General features: G+C 34.2%; 2 protein-coding genes across 11 annotated transcripts in view; one reads left to right on the top strand and one right to left on the bottom strand.

Annotated features, from left to right (window-relative positions):
- LOC121373898 (histidine--tRNA ligase, cytoplasmic-like) overlaps window positions 1-4,808 on the top strand; it is a 33,131-nt gene extending 28,323 nt beyond the window's left edge. For all 3 annotated transcript variants that reach the window (XM_041500704.1, XM_041500703.1, XM_041500705.1), the window contains exons 13-15: window positions 1,016-1,132; window positions 2,433-2,579; window positions 3,457-4,808. In XM_041500704.1, coding sequence (XP_041356638.1) covers window positions 1,016-1,132; window positions 2,433-2,579; window positions 3,457-3,519 — 327 coding nt within the window. In that variant the 3' untranslated portion in view covers window positions 3,520-4,808. The remainder of the gene's footprint in view (window positions 1-1,015; window positions 1,133-2,432; window positions 2,580-3,456) is intronic.
- Window positions 4,809-5,398: 590 nt separating this feature from the next.
- LOC121373896 (E3 ubiquitin-protein ligase MYCBP2-like) overlaps window positions 5,399-21,307 on the bottom strand; it is a 95,615-nt gene continuing 79,706 nt past the window's right edge. For all 8 annotated transcript variants that reach the window (XM_041500698.1, XM_041500695.1, XM_041500700.1 and 5 more), the window contains 14 exons: window positions 20,684-20,837; window positions 19,971-20,100; window positions 18,344-18,431; window positions 17,820-17,939; window positions 16,852-16,959; window positions 15,349-15,477; window positions 14,783-14,909; window positions 13,767-13,879; window positions 12,992-13,183; window positions 11,800-11,907; window positions 11,199-11,408; window positions 9,893-9,997; window positions 9,206-9,371; window positions 5,399-8,439 (listed from right to left, as the gene is read on the bottom strand). In XM_041500698.1, the coding sequence (XP_041356632.1) occupies window positions 8,324-8,439; window positions 9,206-9,371; window positions 9,893-9,997; window positions 11,199-11,408; window positions 11,800-11,907; window positions 12,992-13,183; window positions 13,767-13,879; window positions 14,783-14,909; window positions 15,349-15,477; window positions 16,852-16,959; window positions 17,820-17,939; window positions 18,344-18,431; window positions 19,971-20,100; window positions 20,684-20,837 (1,866 nt within the window). In that variant the 3' untranslated portion in view covers window positions 5,399-8,323. The remainder of the gene's footprint in view (window positions 8,440-9,205; window positions 9,372-9,892; window positions 9,998-11,198; window positions 11,409-11,799; window positions 11,908-12,991; window positions 13,184-13,766; window positions 13,880-14,782; window positions 14,910-15,348; window positions 15,478-16,851; window positions 16,960-17,819; window positions 17,940-18,343; window positions 18,432-19,970; window positions 20,101-20,683; window positions 20,838-21,307) is intronic.

The following is a 21,307-nucleotide window of genomic DNA, read 5'->3' as shown; positions in this document are numbered from 1 at the left end:
CACTGGTGCCGGAACTTTTGTCTCGATAACCTTTACCCTGCACTGCATGTGGTTATTTGTTGTCATTATTGAACTAACAGTTCTTTGGTGTACTAGACAGAAAACACTCGGGGGTCTTGTTCTGTTCAATGTTCTGACGGATACACCTCATTAGGTTGTCGATTGTTATTACTAACACTTCAATACGTGAGGGTTACCCAACACCTGCATCCCTGGTGGCTACGTCTTCCCACCCTATCAGAACCAGCATGATATGTGGCTGCCGCCTCGTGGTCCTTTGTTCTAGGAGCCGCACCTGCCACTGCTGACGGATGCCACCATTCTGGTTGTTATTACGAACATTACCTGCATTGGTCTGTGACGGGCATCCCTAGGAGGAGAGTTTACCAAGGTTGGCCTTATTCTTCCACTAGTCAGCCTCTTTCTGGTTTGGGGAGTTATCACAAGCATCTACGGATCTCGGCACCCACCACCATCTGTTGAATGCTGCCCTTGTTTGAGGACAGGTAATGTGAAAAGAAATGGAGAAAACTTGGAGTGTTTTCTCTTTTATAGATACATTACCTGTCCTCAAGATTTTATCCCGCCCGGGCCTCCCCGCTTCCTGTTCTCCGTGCGATGCGCTCAGGGAAAAAGAAGGAAGTTACAGTCATGTGACCGGAACTAGAGAGCAGTATGCAGTAGAAGAATTTAGGCCATCCCATTGGCTGTTGGGATGTTCGGACCAGACCACTTGCGTGGGGGGGGGGGGGGGGGGGGGGGGGGGGGGGGGAGGGTGCCCTTGTTTGAGGACAGGTAATGTATCTATAAAAGAGAAAACACTCCAAGTTTTCTCCAATTGAGGTGAAATTTGTATATAACTTTATCATGTACCGTTACAGATAAAATTTTACTTTCATGGCTATTTATAAATTTTTCACAAAGTTATGTCCCTTGAACTTAGTTTGTTTGGCCCAGTAGGGGACATGTATTCCTTTAGCAGTACTCTGAGAATGTGTGCTTATTTTACTTTCAGGCGGCCAATGAGAAACCCAGAACCACCGAGACGGAGGTGTACGTGTTGTCAGCTCAGAAGGACATGGTCAAAGAGAGGCTTAGACTATGTCAGGAACTGTGGGATTCAGACATCAAAGTAAGTGGTAATGTTGGATTAGAGTTTATCTTACAAGCCTATAAGAAAAAACACTGAGATTCATATCATATGGCAATATCCAACGTGATGGGGATTGATATAAAGTCATCTGATTGGCTGCTCCATGGTGATGACCTGTTAAATCCAAATCATCTACTGAAGTTATCACAGATACCAATTGCTACTTATGACATAAATAATTGTTATAATTTAATTTAAATACAAACAAGTCTCCATAAATTGTTATGTAGGACAATAGGTTATAATTAGGTCTCCACATTGTGTTATATAAGGGATGCAAGATTATAACAATGTGATTATAGTGATTTCCCTAGATATTTGGCAAGGCATGGTAGACCGAACACTTTTGGGACATTTTCACCATTTTCGGGGCTCTTGTTTTTCTTTAAAAATACACAAAAATTAATTAAAATAAACATTAATGTAATTTATGTTCTTGCTTTAATAAATGAATGGCAAAAGATATAAAAGGCATATTTTATTAATTAATAATACCTTTTTGAGTGTTTTAGAATTAATTAGTGAAAAAGGCTTGTTTAATCTCAGGGCAGCATGGTGCCGATTAAGGCAAGATGGTGTTAAACTATTGAGGCATGGTGCTGCACCATGCTAAAACAAGCTAGGGAAAACACTAGATTAGTGATAATGTTTAAAAATGTACACTTTTTTTCATTTTAAAAAAATGTTAAAATTGTAGTTTATTAATTTAGTTAATGCTTTGTTTGTAAATACAACGGGCGGGACGTAGCCCAGTGGTAAAACGTTTGATGCGCAGTCGGTCTGGGATCGATCCTCGTCGGTGGGCCCATTGGGCTATTTCTCACTCCAGCCAGTGCACCACGACTGGTATATCAAAGGTCGTGGTATGTGTTATCCTGTCTGTGGGATGGTGCATATAAAAGATCCCTTGCTGCTAGTCGAAAAGAGTAGCCAATGAAGTGGCAACAGCAGGTTTCCTCTGCCAATATCTGTGTGGTCTTTAACTATATGTCTGGCACGATATAACCATAGATAAAATGTTTCGAGTGCCTCGTTAATAAAACATTTCTTTCTTTTTTTAACTATATGTCTGACGCCATATACCGGTAACCATAAATAAAATGTGTTGAGTGCGTCATTAAATAAAACATTTCTTTACTTCCTTGTAAATACATTTTCGTTATTTTCAGGTGTTTTTCTATGGACTTATTAATACCTAAAATCTTCCACTTCCAAATTACAATTCTAAATGACACTGGTACATTACATTACTATGTTGCTTTTTCTTTTCTCTTTTAAGACGGAACAGTCTTATAAAAACAACCCAAAGGCTCTGGATCAGTTCCAGTACTGTGAAACGAACTGCATTCCATTGGCTATCGTCATCGGCCAGTCTGAGATCGACAAAAATGTGGTTAAACTCAGAGTAATAGCAACAAGGGCAGAGGTATGTAATCACAGGAAAATTAGAAAGTTGTTTTCATTTTAACATAATGAGAATGATGGGCGGAGGGTACTAGAGAAGAAAGTGAACTGTTATTAATCTCAAGAAAATTGTGAAACTTGGCTATTATCCGGGTTTTTTCTCATCAACCGTATGATGTAACTAGCCTTTGAGATGCCTCCAGTTCTTTTAGTACCTGAAATATGTTGGTGTCTTTTCATTCTGTCAGGGCTCACCCTTGTTTATTTGCAAATTAGCCATTTGCAAATGTTTATACAAAGTTGTTAAACCTTTAGTATCTGCATAATGAAATGGTCTTTAAATTAGCGACGTTTGAATCATTTTTAAGGAAATGCCCTACATCTGTCATAATTGGCTCAAACTAATTTCTGTCGGTTCAATATCCCAGGCTAGAGATTTTCAAAGCTATCTTAGTGCTAAGATATGATAAAACCATCATAGACTATGACGTCTATCACCATAGTGACGTCATAGCTTACAATGGTTTTACAATAACGTACCGCCAAGATAGTTTCAAAAATATGTCTTGTTTATAAAGTTTGTTTTGTTTAACGATCCTACTACAGAACATGAATTAATATAAAAGACTCCTTGCCTTGCTGCTGATGGTAAGGAGTAGCCTTGGTTGCAGTGACAGGTTTCTTCTTTAATTCTAGATGATGCTTCCCAGTTGATGTATTTCGGACACTGAATAGCTGCCGATAACCTTGTTATCATTAAATAAACATTCCCTTTCTTCTCCCTCAAGGATCTTATTATTCTGTGTTTATTTCCATCTTGATTTAATATAATATAATAGAATAATTATTTACATAAAATTATGCAGATTTATCATTTCAAGTATTTTTATCATTTTTAGCGGGAGGTTTCCAGAGCTGATATGGTTGCAGAAATCAAGAAAGAACTAGCAGCTCTATCATAAGGAATATTCCAAACGACATCACATTCTTGGGTCCTTTTTCTGACTCCACAATGACGTTTTCTACACAACAGCTTAGCTTGCCAGCATTAGACTTTTGATGTCATAAACATTGAAATGTGTCAAAATAAATATTCATAAACTGATTTATTTTTTTTGTAAAATGAACATTGCAAGAATGAGTTAACCCGTGTCAAATAAATTGTGAAATAATCAACATGTAATCTCCATTTTGGGGGAACCATCTTCTTCCATACCAGGGTCCAAGGTTGACCAGTCAGTTGGTCTGTGCCTCGTGATCATTTCTTTGATGATCCCACCTACTAACTTCACTCCCATGAAGATTAATTAAATATTAAGTGTAAGATGTTGATAAAAAAAAATTAAAAGCAACACGAGTCTGCAATCTGATTCAGATGTATTATGTTTTAAATGTTAAAACAAAAACGCTATAATTGATTAATTTGTACAATTAGAAAATAAATTATTACAAGTGTATAGAGATCCAACATGTTATACATGTCTGGGAGTTAAAGGGGCAATCTCAGAGTTGCATACTTGCACAAAATATTTATTTTGTCTTGCAAAAATTTTAAAATTACATTTCAAATTACATGCTCACAAAATAATACATCCAAATAATTTCATTTACTATTTTATAATACTGCAAAATCTAATAAGCATGACCAACATATTAACATGTGGCATCACACTTTGAATTTGAATTGCATCTTCACATTGACATAATAGAACTAAACTGACTGCTACTTTAATGAATACATGATGAATATTTTCTGTGTACCATACTTTATATTTTTGGCAAAAGAATTTTTCTGAAAAACACTGTTATTTTTGCAAAGATTGTGTATGAGATGAATTAGTTATTTATTACAAATACAGGTAACGATAGTGAAATGAAACACATGCACGTTTTAGAATGCACCTTTACACTTTGCCAAGAGGGGATTAGCTGAAGTTGACAGTCATATGGAAAAAGAGATCATAACACTGAAAATCAAATGTAAATGCAACTAAATCCATTTTTAACCTAATAAAATATTAATGTCGTATTGCTTAATATGCATAACATTTTTGTTTGTTTGTGTGGCTTTGCAGTAAACAGTTGATTTCTAATGATAATATGCCTTTTTTTAAAATTACACAGGAATATCAAATTAAATATAGGTCTGCTACTCGCACATTATATATTTAGTTAGTCTATTCCTGTTGATACTGTGTAAATTTGCTACTTGTCTACAAAACACATAATAAATAAACTATTATCAACCTGACTAGTGTCTTGTGTTTTTTACTATCAATTTAATCTAGTACTGAGATGTGGACGTTGGCCTGTGCTTATAAAACTTTTAGAGCCTAGATTCAGTCTCAAATGACGTCACACGCATACAATTTGTATGGCACTGTCATAACATTACTGTTTCAGACTCTTATTAGTTTAGACTCTAAAAGTTTAATAAATATCAGACCTGGGGCCCACAAAGCTAAGCTCACCTGAAATGCGTAATTACCTTATTATAATTAAGATGATCTTGGCGTTAAGATCATTGAGTAATGGAAATAATTGCGGAATTGAAAGATCACAAAGAATATGCTGAATATGTATTCAAACTAATATAAATAAATAATACTGGTGCAAACTATCGGTGTTTAAAAACTTGTGCAATTGTTGTTCGCAACAAAAGAATTATGTAATGTTGGGAATTTTGTTGTGGTTTTTTTTTAAATATGTTAAATGTACATTCTCAATGTTTTTAATTGTTAGTCTTCCATATATTCATCATTCTGTCAGAAATGTATGCCTGTAAAAATCTTCCAACTCCAATTGTAGTAGACACCATAAAAACGATTGAGCAGTTTTTAATATTTTTTAAACTGTTTATTCAATATGAATAATACACAAGCAAAACACATACATACACACTGTGCTTTCATCAACTAGTTTCAGTTAACTATTTAATGACTTTTTTTTCTTCAGGTACAGGTACAGTTTTTAGAAAAATCTTAAAATTAACAAATTTGTAAATGAACCCACAGTATAAAACACTCGCATACCGAATATTGGGAGATAAAAAAAGAAGAAAAGCAAAGTCTCCCATATAGTATGCTTTAAAAAAACACAAAAAAACATGACATTCATATATGATCAAAAATGTAATACATCTAATATTGATTATTTGTCAACGTAACTCTCTATCAGTCTAATGGACCCTACAAGGTTGCTGGACGATGCTGTTAATTTAAAAGAGTATATATGACAGTTTTTATGTAATTTCAACAGAATCAAAATAATTCAGTACACATCTGTGTTTACATGCTCTTGGTAATTTAAAAACCAAAACATTTTCAGTGAAATAATTACTAATCTGTTAATGTAATACTCTGTATGTTACACTGTATTTGTTATTTAAATCAACTATTACTGTATGTTACACACTGTATTCGTTATTTAAATCAACTATTACTGTATGTTACACACTGTATTGTTATGTAAATCAACTATTACTGTATGTTACACACTGTATTGTTATTTAAATCAACTATTACTGGACTTCTGAACACAAATTTCTAAAATATAAGACATCGACCTACCAAAGCATGCAGGCCTCTGTGGCTCAAGTCGGCCAGTTAATTGTATATAATGAAAGAATGTGAAAAGGGTTAAATATTAGGTTTGTAAATGAAACTGAACAATCCTTAAGTGAATCCATTTAACAAAGTAATCTTGTTGATGGTAAATGCTACAGCATTGGAAATTATCTCCCTTATGAATTAACTTCCTTTTATGGGGTAGGCAAGTTCACCCAGCCTTTGTTGTCAATGCTTGTTAAGACCTGGTTTTTTTACAAGATGTTGTACCAGTTAAAAATAGTTTGCCAGCGTTTAGTGCAAAAAGGCTTATATGCACCAAATTACTTAACTAACTAGTCACTGCAAGTCCCTTTTAATATGTGTAATTGTCTTTTATTATGGTTGTTTCTTAGTGTTCAAGGATTGTAGGCACTTTGGCCAATAATCTGGTTTGTTGGTGGAAGGACAGTGCTGTAACCAAATTATGCTTATCACAGAAAAATTACATGGCAATAACCGTTCAGCTGACATACACAAAAAAAAAACGACTTGAAATCACATCATTTAATTTTATGATCATATTATACTGACATTCATTTTAATTTCTTATGTCAAAACCAGACAAATACGACAACATGTATAGTAATTGTAAATATACTGATTGGAAAAGCAGGTAACATTTGTTTTTTAAATGTACAATATACAACAACTAACAAAACAAAACGTTAACAATTACTACTATTATAATACATATATATATCATAATCTTCACAAATGGTTAAGTAAACAATTCCAGCGGAAAGTATGTTTAATTTCATTTTTAAACAAAACAATACTGATAACGACACCACTATATATAACGTTGTACCACGACACTGGTATGTGCTTAATGAAAGCACCTAAATATATAACACATGAAACATAAATGAACATCAAAGGATGAATACGTACTTAATTTAAAACTCCCAAGATTGATTGTAGGAATTTGATTTTCATGTTATTTTTCAATGTCATCCATAAAAGAACAATACAAATACTTTTTACAATTATTTTACATCTATATTTTTACAATTCTTTTATAGGTGTATTTCTTGAATCTAACTTAATAAAAAAGCTAAATTAATCTTTTTTTTTGTTTTTAAACAAATATGGATTTATTATTATTAAATTTGTTTTTACAAATATTTACATTTATACAAATCTGTGTAAATGCAATCATATATACATTATGCAATATGCAAAAAAAAACAATGTCTGTATACATTTTAAGATATATAATTTAGCTCTGTTTCATTCACACATAAAATTAAACATTTACTGAATAACACAAGATACTTTATATTCATGTATTCATTCATTCTTCAGATAAGAATAAAAAAAACAACTAGAGAAAATTGTTTTTCTACTTCATTGCTGTCTTAAGTTGTAAGGTGTAATTAACGAAGTAAAAAAAGAAAACCAACAACTATAGCACTTAACATTAAGTAAAATATTGAAATGATCACTGCAGCACACACTGAATACTACTGTATAGTCTAGAATATATCATAATTCCTGCTGCACATACCCAAGTTCAGTAGCATGTTTAACAGTACAGACATCCTAGAATGTATAAACATTGCAACACACACCACAGCCCAGAGCAAATCACTGTACAGACTAGAATGTATGAACACACCACAGTCCAGTGCTAACAGCTGAACAGATCTTTAGGATGCATGAACACCGGTTCACACCCCAGTCCAGTGGAAACCGCTAGACAGATCTCTAGAATGTATTTTCATTTTAAAACACACAACAGTTGTACAGACATCCTAGAAGAATGTATGAGCATTTTGGCACTCACCACAGCCCTGTACAGACATCCTAGAATATGCAAGCACTGTGGCACACACTACAATCTATGAACATTTCGGCAACACAGTACAGACATAAATGTATAGCCATTGCAGGTACATACCATAGCCCAGTACAGACATTCTAGAATTTATGAGCATTTTGGCATACTCCACAGTCCAATACAAACATTCTAGAATGCATGAGCCTTGCAACACACACCACAGTCCAATATAAATATTATAGAATGTATAAACGTTGCTTCACATACCAGTCCAATATAGACCTCCATAATGTATGAGCATTGCTTCACACAGCAGTCCAATATAGACATTCTAGAATGTATGAGTGTTGTGACACACACCAGTCCAACACAGACATTCTAGAATGTATGAGCGTTACGACACACACCACAGCCCAGTGCAAATTCTTCTCCAGTTGGTGGATGCTGTACATGTAGGGGACACTCTTCTCCCTCGAGCTGTTTTCCTCTTGGACCTAAAACACAAAACATGTCTTAAAATGTAAATGCAGACACAGGGCATTCATGTTTTAAAAATAGGAGGCTCTACTTGTATTCCAATCAACCAACCAAAACCCTATTTATGTGCCTATATCCACTGAAGGTTCAGGCACAAATGTCAGTTGTGTCAATCGGGACAGAAGACTTGTATTCAAAATAGGCAGCTATTTTAAGCATCTTTCTGAACAGTGTAATTATCCAGCAATGTCAAACTGTAAAACATATCCAGCACAAAATCTATAACAGCAGATGCAATTTGCTGGTTTCCTGCTTATTTGAAAAGCCTGTGAACAGTTCGGTTTTTTTTTTAACCTTTAATACAAAATCTTTATGTATAAACTGGTCAAACTGTTAACTGACCTTTTACGCTAGTGTTCGAACTAGCAAAAAACTCACTCATGTCATCTTTAAAATGAGAAACAAAAGATTATATTTTTAAAAATTATCTAACAATTGTTCAATTCAGTTATATAAGTAAGAAGACATATTTTACATTAATATGAGTACAAAATATCTGCCTTATGAAAATGAAAGCAACAAACAAATATGAAGTCAAAATTTATGTGATTTTTCTTTTTAATCGGTGCCAGTGTACTACCACTTGTCTTCGCCTTTCCAACAAAACATAACAGAACTTTATTACTCTAAAGGAACAACAGCCAGACTGGAATCCCCCCCCCCCCCCCCAAAAAAACAACATACAAAGCATGATATATTACTTGAAATAAGAGGGTTTCTTACCTGCTGGACAGTGTGGTAAATCTGTCTTACTAATGTTGGTGACTCGTTGAAAATCATCATGACAAGCATTACAGAAGTGTGTGGTACCGAAACAGAAAAACACTGCCACTGAGCAGCAGTATCGACACTTGTATTCCAGGAAGTCGGTTCCATGCTTTGGACACATCTGTGAAAGACATAATATTATGTATAATAGTTATGTATGAAGTTCAGCACTGTGCTAGACTGTCTCCCCTGCTTTTTTGTAGTTTGATGGCTGTTACAAAATGAAAGTCGGTACTATCAGTTAATCAACTAACCCGGTTAATTGCATATGATCGAGCTGCACCATGGGTATGCAAATAAGAGGATTTGACTGTAGTTGCACATATGTAAGACAAACAGGTTTTGTAAATTCTGCTCTAGTACTTTAAGCAAGAATTTGTAAGTAATGTGTAATTTAATAGCAAAAAAATGGATTAATGTCTTTAACATACTTTCAGCTAACCTACTGTAAATCTTTACAACACAGGTTTTATTATTTTTACAGTAGTGATATATGTGTCCCATATTACCAGCAGATTGTTATGTCACATGGGTATCTATTAAAATGTTGGTACTGAATGTTGGAAATAAAAATATCACAAAGACAAATATGTACTTTAAAAGTGTATAGGTTGGTTGGTTATTTTTGTCATGTTGATTTACCTGTGCTCTGGACACATCAGAACAAGCTCCACACACTAATTCTTTAGGATCGTAGTTATCTGCCCCTGCCTGTTCATCGCATCTAGCCTCACCACCATAGTATGCCTGCAATACAACAAAAAGTTTAGATAATATAGTCAACTTAGCTACAATAACTAAATTAATGATGATCAATCCAACTCTGAGATGAATACATCAAATATATTTGTAATTCACTTATGCATGTAATACAAAATCTACATTTATATTTAGTCCAATATTCCTCTCTCTCTCTCTCTCTCTCTCTCTCTCTCTCTCTCTCTCTCTCTCTCTCTCTCTCTCTCTCTCTCTCTCTCTCTCTCTCTCTCTCTCTCTCTCTCTCTCTCTCTCTCTCTCTCTCTCTCTCTCTCTCTCTCTCCTGAAAATTGTTTTCAAAGTAGACTGTGAAATAACTAAAACCAATTATTTGCAAAATGATACTTCACCAATTTGGTGTCTAATATGGTTATTTTTAAAGCTGATCTAGATAATAAGAGAAAAAACTCAAATCCATCACAGTGAGTAACAGCAAGGGATATTTTATATGTACTTTTCAACAGACAGGATGGCACTTACCATGGCCTTTGATATACTAGTCATATGTCACTGGCTGGGATGGGGAAAAACCCAATACGTCACAGAGGGTGACTGATCCCACAGGTGAGTGCTCTACCACTGAGCTACTGTGATTGTGTTATGTTTCAAGACTGTTTATTTGTTTGGAAAGAAAGCCAGCGCTCCACAACTGTTGTAACAAAGGCCATGGTATGTACTATCCTGTCTGTGGGATGGCACATATAAAAGATCCCTTGCTGCTAATAAAAAAAAGAGTAGCCCAAGAAGTGGCAACAGCAGGTTTCCTCTCTCAAAATCTGCGTGTTCCGTAACCATATGTCTGATGCCATATAACCCTAAATAAAATGTGTTGAGTGTGTCGTTAAATAAAACATTTCCTTCCTTTCTTCCTTGTTTGGAAAGAAAGACAATTTACACAGTATTCTTGAGCAAAATACAGTCACGTCGATCTCTGTTATCTTGTGAACACAGCAGAAAGTGTCCCATGACAATTTTAACCAATAAATATTGTTCATCTCAAACCACTGATATTACAAGTTTGACGACTTGAGCCTAACAACAAGATAAAAAAGTTTGACTGTATAATAACAAAATGTTTAAATAATTTATGCTGACATTCATATAATGTTACCTTAAAGAATTAAAAACATACACAGTAGGCAAAGTTTGACTGTATGTCACAAAATGATAAAAAAAAGAAGAAGTTGGTTACCTTAAAGCATTTAAAACAGACATAGTAGGCATATCGTTCCATGGCGTAGCCAGAAGGGTCGTGGTAAAATCTTGCTCCTGGTGTTTCTATAGCCTCGGCTTTCTTCAGCCCTTCGTACTCCAAACGCATGAGAGCTTTACGCCGCACATTTTCGTACAATTCAAGAATCGGTTGAAGGAGTTCTCTCAATACTGGATGTTCAATATGATCCTTTAAGTTGAAATTAAAATTTAAAAAAACTTTATTTAGTTGTTCATGCAAAATGCTACTGAATATTAAAAACAGTATAATGTCATATTAATTTTCACTACCGGTACGGTAAAAAATGTGAAACTCAGCTCAGTAAATAACAACAATTAGCACTATGCAATAAAACTGTCTGCCATTGTTTAATATCAGTCCTGAACATTAACCATTACCACATCTACAGTGAACAATACATACACCTTCAGTCAAAATTCAGATTCATTAAAGGTTCAGGTAATTAATACTAATAAATCTATTGTGGAGGAAATGATTAAATTCTCCTTCAGGTAAAGTATTCTTTAAAATCGAAATGAATTTTTTTTTATATGTCAGTTACATGATTGACTGTCAATACCTTGCAGATAGGACACAATGAGAAGCCAAATGTGATTCTTGGTCCCACCCATTTCTTCTCCAGGATCTTTCTACAGCAATGCAGATGAAACACATGGCCACATTTGAGCTGAAAGGACAAATAAATTTATGTAAAATGTTTGGGGTTTTTGGTATTGTTTTTATTGCCTTAAAAATTATGACTAGTATTTTATGCAGCCAGCTTTAAAAATACTCCAAATTAATGCTTATAAAACTCGAAAACCTAGACTTTAGCAAAATCTTCAGTCTGAAACTGACTGTAACAAAATCTTCAGTCTGAAACTGACTATGACAAAATCTACAGACTGAAACAGACTATGACAAAATCTTCAGACTGAAATAGACTATAACAAAATCTTCAGACTGAAATAGACTATAACAAAATCTACAGACTGAAATAGACTATAACAAAATCTACAGACTGAAACAGACTATAACAAAATCTACAGACTGAAACAGACTATAACAAAATCTACAGACTGAAATAGACTATAACAAAATCTACAGACTGAAACAAACAGACTATAACAAAATCTACAGACTGAAATAGACTATAACAAAATCTACAGACTGAAACAGACTATAACAAAATCTACAGACTGAAACAGACTATAACAAAATCTACAGACTGAAATAGACTATAACAAAATCTACAGACTGAAACTGACCATAACAAAATTTTCAGACTGAAACCGACCATAACAAAATCTTCAGTCTGAAACCGACTATAACAAAATCTTCAGTCTGAAACTGACCATAACAAAATCTTCAGTCTGAAACTGACCATAACAAAATCTTCAGTCTGAAACCGACCATAACAAAATCTTCAGTATGAAACTGACTATAACAAAATCTTCAGACTGAAACTGACCATAACAAAATCTTCAGTATGAAACTGACTATAACAAAATCTTGTCTGAAACTGAATTTAACAAAATCTTCAGACTGAAACAGACTATAACAAAATCTACAGACTGAAACAGACTATAACAAAATCTACAGACTGAAACAGACTATAACAAAATCTACAGACTGAAATAGACTATAACAAAATCTACAGACTGAAACAGACTATAACAAAATCTTCAGTCTCCAGGCTAACTATATTAATTAAAGTCTTGAATCCAGTTTAAAAAAAACCAGCACTGGGCCAGGTTTTTCATCAAACATACGTGAATGGCAGGTGCTGCAGAGAGGGCCTCTGTAAAACAAATCATGCACATGTCATCAGCATCCTGACGCAGGGACTTCTGGTCACATGACTGACATCGGTGCAGACACGGGAGACATTTTTCTTCATTCTTGATACCTCCACATGAGTGACCACAGGGCAGGATTTTAATGCAGGCATTGTTGGCATGAGCCTAAAAGAAAAACACATTTAACACTAATAAAACATGACTAACAACAATGGTCAGCATACTAAATTTCTTTCTTTTGTGATCATATATAAAAATCATGAATTTAACATTTAAAAAATTATTAATATCAAGTTTTATTTTAAAATAACATTTTTCATTTTAATGTTTATACAAATCAAGGGAAAATGAACATAATATTTTCTACATAATTTTTAGTTGTCATACATTATGTATTTTTATTTGATACTTGGATATATTTTTTACTATCATTATTAAATAGGAATGCTATTTTTCAGCTTTTTATTCAGTTAAGAAGAGTGAATTTGATCTGAAATGTTAAAAAAGTATTTAATGCATGGTATAGTTTTCAGCTTTTATAGATCATTTTAACTTTTTACTAGGTATCACATTCATGTTTAAATGAAATTTCATTTATATTGTGCACGCACGCATGCACGCTCATACACACATGCACACACACCATCCCCCAACCCCAAACCCCACCACCTCCCAAAAAGAGAAATAAATCCACAATAAACCTAGTACTAAATAATTTAATTCAGGAATACTTTTTCAAATGTCATACCTGACAGTCTGGATCTGAACACACATTTCCAATAGCCAGAACTCCGGTGTTGCTTGACGTCCCACAGAAACGACATGTTCCAGGACCCACAGTAGCTGTAGTTGAAAGCTTGCCTGTCATTTAGAATAAATTACATGTATTACAAGAAATATTCACAAGCTGACTCTACCAGTACAGACTGCATTGTAAAGATAAGAGTTTAATGAAAAGAAAAACTTTCCTTATGTACAAATGACAAAAAAAATAAAAATAAATGCACTTGACAAAAAATAATTGTACAGATAGATATAAATATAGGAAATGGAAATGTGTTATTTAACGACGCACTCAACACATTTTATTTACGGTTATATGGCGTCAGACATATGGTTTAGGATCACACAGATATAGAGAGAGGAATCCCGCTGTCACCACTTCATGTATGGGACTTTCTTGTTTAACTTGGTAACTTAAAAATGCTGAAAATATTCAATATCATAAAAATACGCTATTATCAAAATGTGAGATAAAAAATAGAGTTCACTAATATTTACTTGCTCTGAACCATTCTTTTATTGTCTTGAGGCCTTTGAATTAAAATAATCTATAATCCATAATAACCATCAAATATCACTACTTCAAAATTTATCCTGCAACTACCGTTTCTATTGACAGAATATGATGACGGATAAAGCAAAGTTATATTCATTCCTGCTACTAGCAGGATCTGACTTTTGACATCATTTATGTGACGTCACATGCATTGCTACATTACAAAATCACTCATATGACCTCTAGGTCATCGTACAATGTGGCTGAAATAACAGAAATAGTAGCTTTTCCCCTTAATTTTTATGGTTTGCAGGATAAAGATAATAACTAGTTCATGACGTCGGATATCTGCCTTATCCTGTTCAGGCCGAATGAGAAATTCCGCTCGGCAGAGCCTCATTAAATTTCCCATTCTTACATTCACAGGATAAAGCAGATATCCGACGTCATTAACTAGTTATTCTCTATATAACCAAATATGTCACCTTCTCTGAACTCCACCATTGCCTTTAGTGTCTTGGAATCAGCTAGTGCCATTAACCAAAACAGTTTGATTCGACCACATCCTTCATGGAGATCAACTTTAATGGCTTCTTCTTCCTCTCGAAAAACCTAATAATGCAATGTTATATTAAGTAAATAGTAACAATATTTAGTCCAAAACAACACAATAATGCCTCCTCCTCTTCCCCTTACAATTTTAATATTCAACATACATTAAAAGGTTTATAAGACTTTTATTTGTTTGTCTGGTTTCAACTAAAAGGAAAATTAATTGTACAACATATTTGCTGGGGTTTTTTTTATCAACAAAGCTACCATTCTTTTTCCTTCTTAACTTTATTATCAAGCTTATATCTTTTAACAGTTCAGGCACACTATCCTTGGCACACATCTCAATTATCTGGGCTGTCTGTCCACAATAGAGGTTATTGTTAGTGAGAGAGAAGCTGGTCTAGTGATCAAACACCTCCATATGAGCTATACTCTGATCAGGAGCCAGCACCAACAAATACCACACTAAACACCATGAATAATGTGTTTTATCTACCTGTCTTTGGTGTGTTCGAGTTTTCTTCTGGAGATGAAGATACTTATCACAGTCTGCACAGAGGTTACCACACTCGTTACACAGGATAATGGCTGAGGTGATCCCGTCATCGTGGTTATCACAGGTCGGCTGAAACACACACAAAAACAAAACTCATCAACATATTTTATTTACATTGTGGAGATCATGAATAATACAGTTTGTCTCAAACACAAAAAATAAACTCAAGATATAATATATAAAAGCAGTATATTTTCACTAATATTTCTGAACACACCTAAACGCTCAAACCAAAACTTAAGTCCCAAGTTTTATGTTCAGTAAACCCTTATATTAAGTACTGATAGGTCGAACATGTCCAGGGTCGAATGTAAGCATTCCATCGAACTAAATTATTGGTACCATCACTGTTATGGGATAACATATTTCCCTCGAACTGGTGATCCAAGAAATATCAAATGGGAAACCACTAAACAGGACTAACAATTGCTGGGCTTGCACAATTGGTTATTACAACCTTAGGATTAATTATTTAGGTGGAACGAATTATATATCAATCGGACTGCACTCCTTTCTTTATCACACATGTTGTTTCTTAAGTAATGACCTTTCAGTGAAAATATCTGATGTTGACCGAATGGTTAGGTCGAACTACCCGATGGACGAACACTTCTGAATGGGATTCAACTGTATAATAAATCTTGAAATATTATATAATATAAAATATTGATAAACATAAGTAAGATTTATAATTATTACATAAAAAATCAAATGCATAGGAAATCCTTATAGATAGATATATATCATAGGATATCCATGATAACATAGAGATTTTTAACCTAGCCTGTCCATGGCTAAGCGATAACACAGATATGCTTATCATAGACTGTCAAACATTTCAGTGATAACACAGCTAGAGATACTGATGTTAGGATGTCCATGTAATCGGTGGAAACATAACAGATATATTTACACTAGGATGTCCATGTTTTGGTGGTAACACAATAGAGATACTTACACTAGGATGTCCATGTTTCAGTGGTAACACATTAGAGATACTTACACTAGGATGTCCATGTTTCAGTGGTAACACAGTAGAGATACTTACCTTAGGATGTCCATGTTTCAGTGGTAACACAGTAGAGATACGTACCATAGGATGTCCATGTTTCAGTGGTAACACAATAGAGATACTTACACTAGGATGTCCATGTTTCGGTGGTAAGTCAATAGAGATATTTACCCTAGGATGTCCATGTTTCGGTGGTTAGTGAGATATTTACCCTAGGATGTCCATGTTTTGGTGGTAACACAATAGAGATACTTACACTAGGATGTCCATGTTTCGGTGGTAACACAATAGAGATACTTACCTTAGGATATCCATGTTTCGGTGGTAAGTCAATAGAGATATTTACCCTAGGATGTCCATATTTCGGTGGTAAGTGAGATATTTATCCTAGGATGTCCATGTTTTGGTGGTAACACTATAGAGATACTTACCCTAGGATGTCCATGCTGACCATCTTGACTGGCCACCCACTCTCCAGATGAAAGACGTTCAGAATGGTCCTGATCCAATACACACAGAGCAGCCAGACCCAGCCACAGCTATGAAAAAAAAATATAAATACAAAGCTCCATTACTAACAACATCTCAGTATTAGTAAATATCAGAGTTTATATTAACCACGGCTTGTGTGTTCTGGAGAATGGAAGGAAAGGCATATGTGTTCAATGATTTCCCAGCAAACTTGAAAATCAGAAAGGAATATCTGCATAATGTCTTAGCACATTTTAAACTATAGCTATTTGGTGTCTAACATAGTGAAAGATGAGACACATATAGAATACTTCTACTGAATAGCAGCAAGGGATCTTTTGCATACACTGTTCCAGATACCGGACAGATACACTACAATCTTTGATGTATTAGTCAAAGAACACTGGAAATATGGAGAGAAAAATGGGTTCACCTTAAGCAATCAATCCTACAACCCATCAAAACTCCACTCCCACCCCTGTGTTTTATGGGCAATATGGTAAATATGTTGATTGGTCTAAAGTGTGGGAGAGCAGAATATTACTAATGAAACATAGGTTGATCAGTGTAATTTACAGAAAGACAGAACATACTACAGCTTTTGATAGACATGTAGCAAGCACTGGTCAGAATAGAAAATAACCCAATTGGTCCACATCAAAAAATGTGAATGTTCTAGCATACATAATATGTGACTATTTAGCAAAATAAACATCAGAATATTAGATTGTTAGGGTCTCCATTACATTTGAAAGTAGGAGAATGCTATCATTGGCTATATATCAGTGCTCCAATGTTCTCTGTTATAAAAGTTCCAGGATTTATTATAAGTAAATAGTGACTAGCTTCAGTAAATACCAAAAGTTGCCTCCTGCTGCTTACTAATAAACACAATTATTAATATATTATCTCAGCGAAGTATACTTACAGTGGGTATTTTCACACAGGACACAGAATCTCGATCAGCTTCACTCAGCTTGGTCATGTTCAGAATTGATTCAGCAATGGCAGCTTTCGTTACCTCCGCCCATGTTTCTGACAAATTACCCTGGAAAACATGTTTACTTAAATATACATCTTCAAACAATAAACAAGCAGACCTGAGTTAACAATTAGGGGATAGTGGTTTGTCACAAAAATCTATATAAATTACTACAATATTGAATTAAATATTTTACTTCATTTTTTATGTTCTTGCTTTAATAACTACAAAAATATTTAACGTAATAAGTCTGAAAGGCTTCGTAGGACTTAAAGTGGTTTCCATGGTTTATATATATTATGAAGCACAATAAAATAATAAAATAATAATAATAGTAAAAAACAATAAACAAAAATTAATAATAAAAAAAACAAATAAAAGTGAAGGGACCAGACTAGAAAATTATAGTCAATGATATAACTAAAGCTAATTAAAACTATTACGGTAATAACTATTAATTAATAACTCACAGCAGCCATGTCCCTGACCAGGTTGATAATTGATGTAGCTTGAGCCTCAGACATGTGGCCTCTCAACCACCACCGACGACCGGTAGCACTGAAACCATGTTAATCTCGTGTTAGTAATTTTGGTTTAAACAATATTTATTGCTGTTCAAAAACAGTAGCAGTCTGGGGATTGGCCAACAGGTGTTAGCCTATATTAAAGCCTCTCCCAACATTTTACAATATGAATATATTACAAGTAGTAAAATAAAACATGATTATAACTTGTTCCAAATTTACTAACAAAGAGGGGAAATAGAAGGAAGAAATGGTAAAGAAAGAAAAGGCAAAGAGGATGAACCGGTTTATTACCTTTAAGCATTTTACAATATTTAGAATTAGATGTCAGAAGAGAGAGAACAAATGTGACTGGTTAATTAATCTCAAAACCTTTTCTATTTATCATGAAGTTCTAGACAGATTTCAATATAGCATTATTCTCTAGGAGACTAAGGTTTGGTTCACCAAATAGTAAAATATGCCAATTTAAGATTATGGTAACCAGACAAATGGGTATTACGAACTACGTTGTATAGTGGACAAAAGCATAAGAAGTGTTCAGCGTCTTTAATTAGGTGCCTGCAAGCACAAGATGGATTGTCAGTGACGTATCGTGAGAATTTATGACCATTTAAGTTACTATTACCCAAATAGAATCGCCTATATAATATCTGCTGCATTCTATTGTCATTATAAAAGTAAGATGGTATAATCAGATAAAAAAAATTAATTTGAATTCTAAATCCATTTACTGATGAAGAATGCCTAATATCAGCAAATGTGTTGTTCTATAGTTTAACAACAGATGGAAAGAAAGAATTTGAAAACAGTTTTGTTCAACAAAAATATGTGTGCAGATGATGCTAGTAATTTTAACCATTTATCTCAGGTTGAAAAGCACCAAAAAAAAGAAACATGCACAAAACTTAAACTTACATTTGATGCTTGGCCTGTGCTTATGAAAGTTTGAAGTCCACAGCGAAGACTTTAGTAAAGTATCCAGGCTTTAAGTACCTGCTATTTTGATCGCAAAGACTATATTAAACACTCAAGTTAAATAAGCACAGAACCAGGTGTCCATTCCATGAAGGTAATACTTTTGAGTGGGTTAATTAAAAGTGATATCAATAAATAAATGTTCTTGAAATTTTGATAGGAAGAGATACCTTACATGTATTATAAATCTGTTTGAAAGCATTTGACCCGATTAAATTTGCTAAATATTTACATGTAGAACAATAATAGAACTGTTACAGTCTTCCAAGATAACAGATCATGGTACATATCCATACACTAGAATAATGCCATATACACTGGATGTCCATTTAATATCATCATATCGGGGGGGGGGGGGAGGTTTTTTCCTGTTTTGGGCACCACCAGACATGTCGGGTGCCCTATTTATTTTCCATTTATCCTACCTATATACAATTACCAAAGTCTGATTGAATGTTAAAAATGAATGTCTAATCTTGTATTTATTATGGAAAAAAAAAAAAAAAAAAAAAAGTAAAATTTTATTACATACTTTTGCATATTTTATTTATATCATACACAATGACTATCTCAGAACACATAGGTTTTGATTTACCTGACTGACTCTCCCTTTAAACAATCAGACAATTGGATGGTGGAGACTCCTTTACTAGGCCCACTGCTTTTAACCCGTGTCTGGACAGACAGAGCCTTGCTGATACATGCCAGAAACACATCCAGTATACCTACAAAGACAGAAGGAAGGAAATGTTTTATTTAACACATTCAACACATTTTATTTATGGTTATATGGCATTGGGTACAAAGACAGGTAGAAAAATAACAGTTTTTCATTTGTTTTAAAGAAGAAGACAGTTCAGAAGGTTCAGTTAATCCAGTCGTCAACAGTAAGGGTGTAAACAATTTCATTGTGTAATTAAGTCACAACATTTCATTGCAAAATGAAGTCGGTATACTTGTCACAACAGCCATTAAAATGCAATAGTTGCTGTATTGTAAAAGTTTATGCCCAGGGTTTGCTATGGGGTTGTTGTTGGGTTTTTTTTTTTTTTTTTTTTTTTTTTTGGGGGGGGGGGGGGGGGGGGGGGGTGTGTTTGTTGGTTGGTTGTTTTGTTTTTGGGTTTTTTTAGGGGGGGCTACTGTTAATCATTTACACTTGACTAACAAATGCCAAAAAATACAATAATAATAATTAACTTAATTCAAAATTGAAATCATTTTGAAAAATTATTTTTAAAAAATACCATAATACTCCATCTCAAGATGTTTTAAAGGCTTAAATGCTTATCCATAAATTAAAACACTTACCTGGTGTTTCTGGATCAAAATTGTCATTAACCCCATCTTTTGCAGTGACGGCCACAATACTGTAGTCTGAAGGAGGTAAATTAGGAACACACAGAATGTTGGCTAAGATCTGTGGCTTAACATCTGGCAACACTCTCCGTAAAACTGATGTTACCTACAGAATAAAACCATATATAAAATTAGCATATACGCTAATTTCATTTAGATTGCAAAGCTTATGATAGTCTTCAGAGGAAACCCACTACATTAGTAGCAAGAAAGAAAAAAGAAAGAAATGTTTTATTTATCAACGCACTCAACACATTGTAATTATGGTTATATGGCATCAGACATATGGTTAAGGACCACACAGATATTAAGAAAGGAAACCTGCTGTTGCCACTTCATGGGCTACTCTTTTCGATTAGCAGCAAGGGATCTTTTATATGCACCATCCCACAGACAGGGTAGTACATACTACAACCTTTGATATACCAGTCGTGGTGCACTGGCTGGAACGAGAAATAGCCCAATGGTTAGTAGCAAGAGATCTTTTATACGCACTTTCCCACAAACAGGACAACACAAACCATGGCCTTTCATATACCAGTTGTGCGGCACTGGCTTTAACGGGGAGAAAAAATG

Source organism: Gigantopelta aegis, chromosome 6, assembly GCF_016097555.1.
Source record: "Gigantopelta aegis isolate Gae_Host chromosome 6, Gae_host_genome, whole genome shotgun sequence".
Taxonomy (NCBI): Eukaryota; Metazoa; Mollusca; class Gastropoda; order Neomphalida; family Peltospiridae; genus Gigantopelta; species Gigantopelta aegis.
Note: the sequence above shows the minus strand (reverse complement) of the source record. Positions and strands in the feature narration are given on the sequence as shown.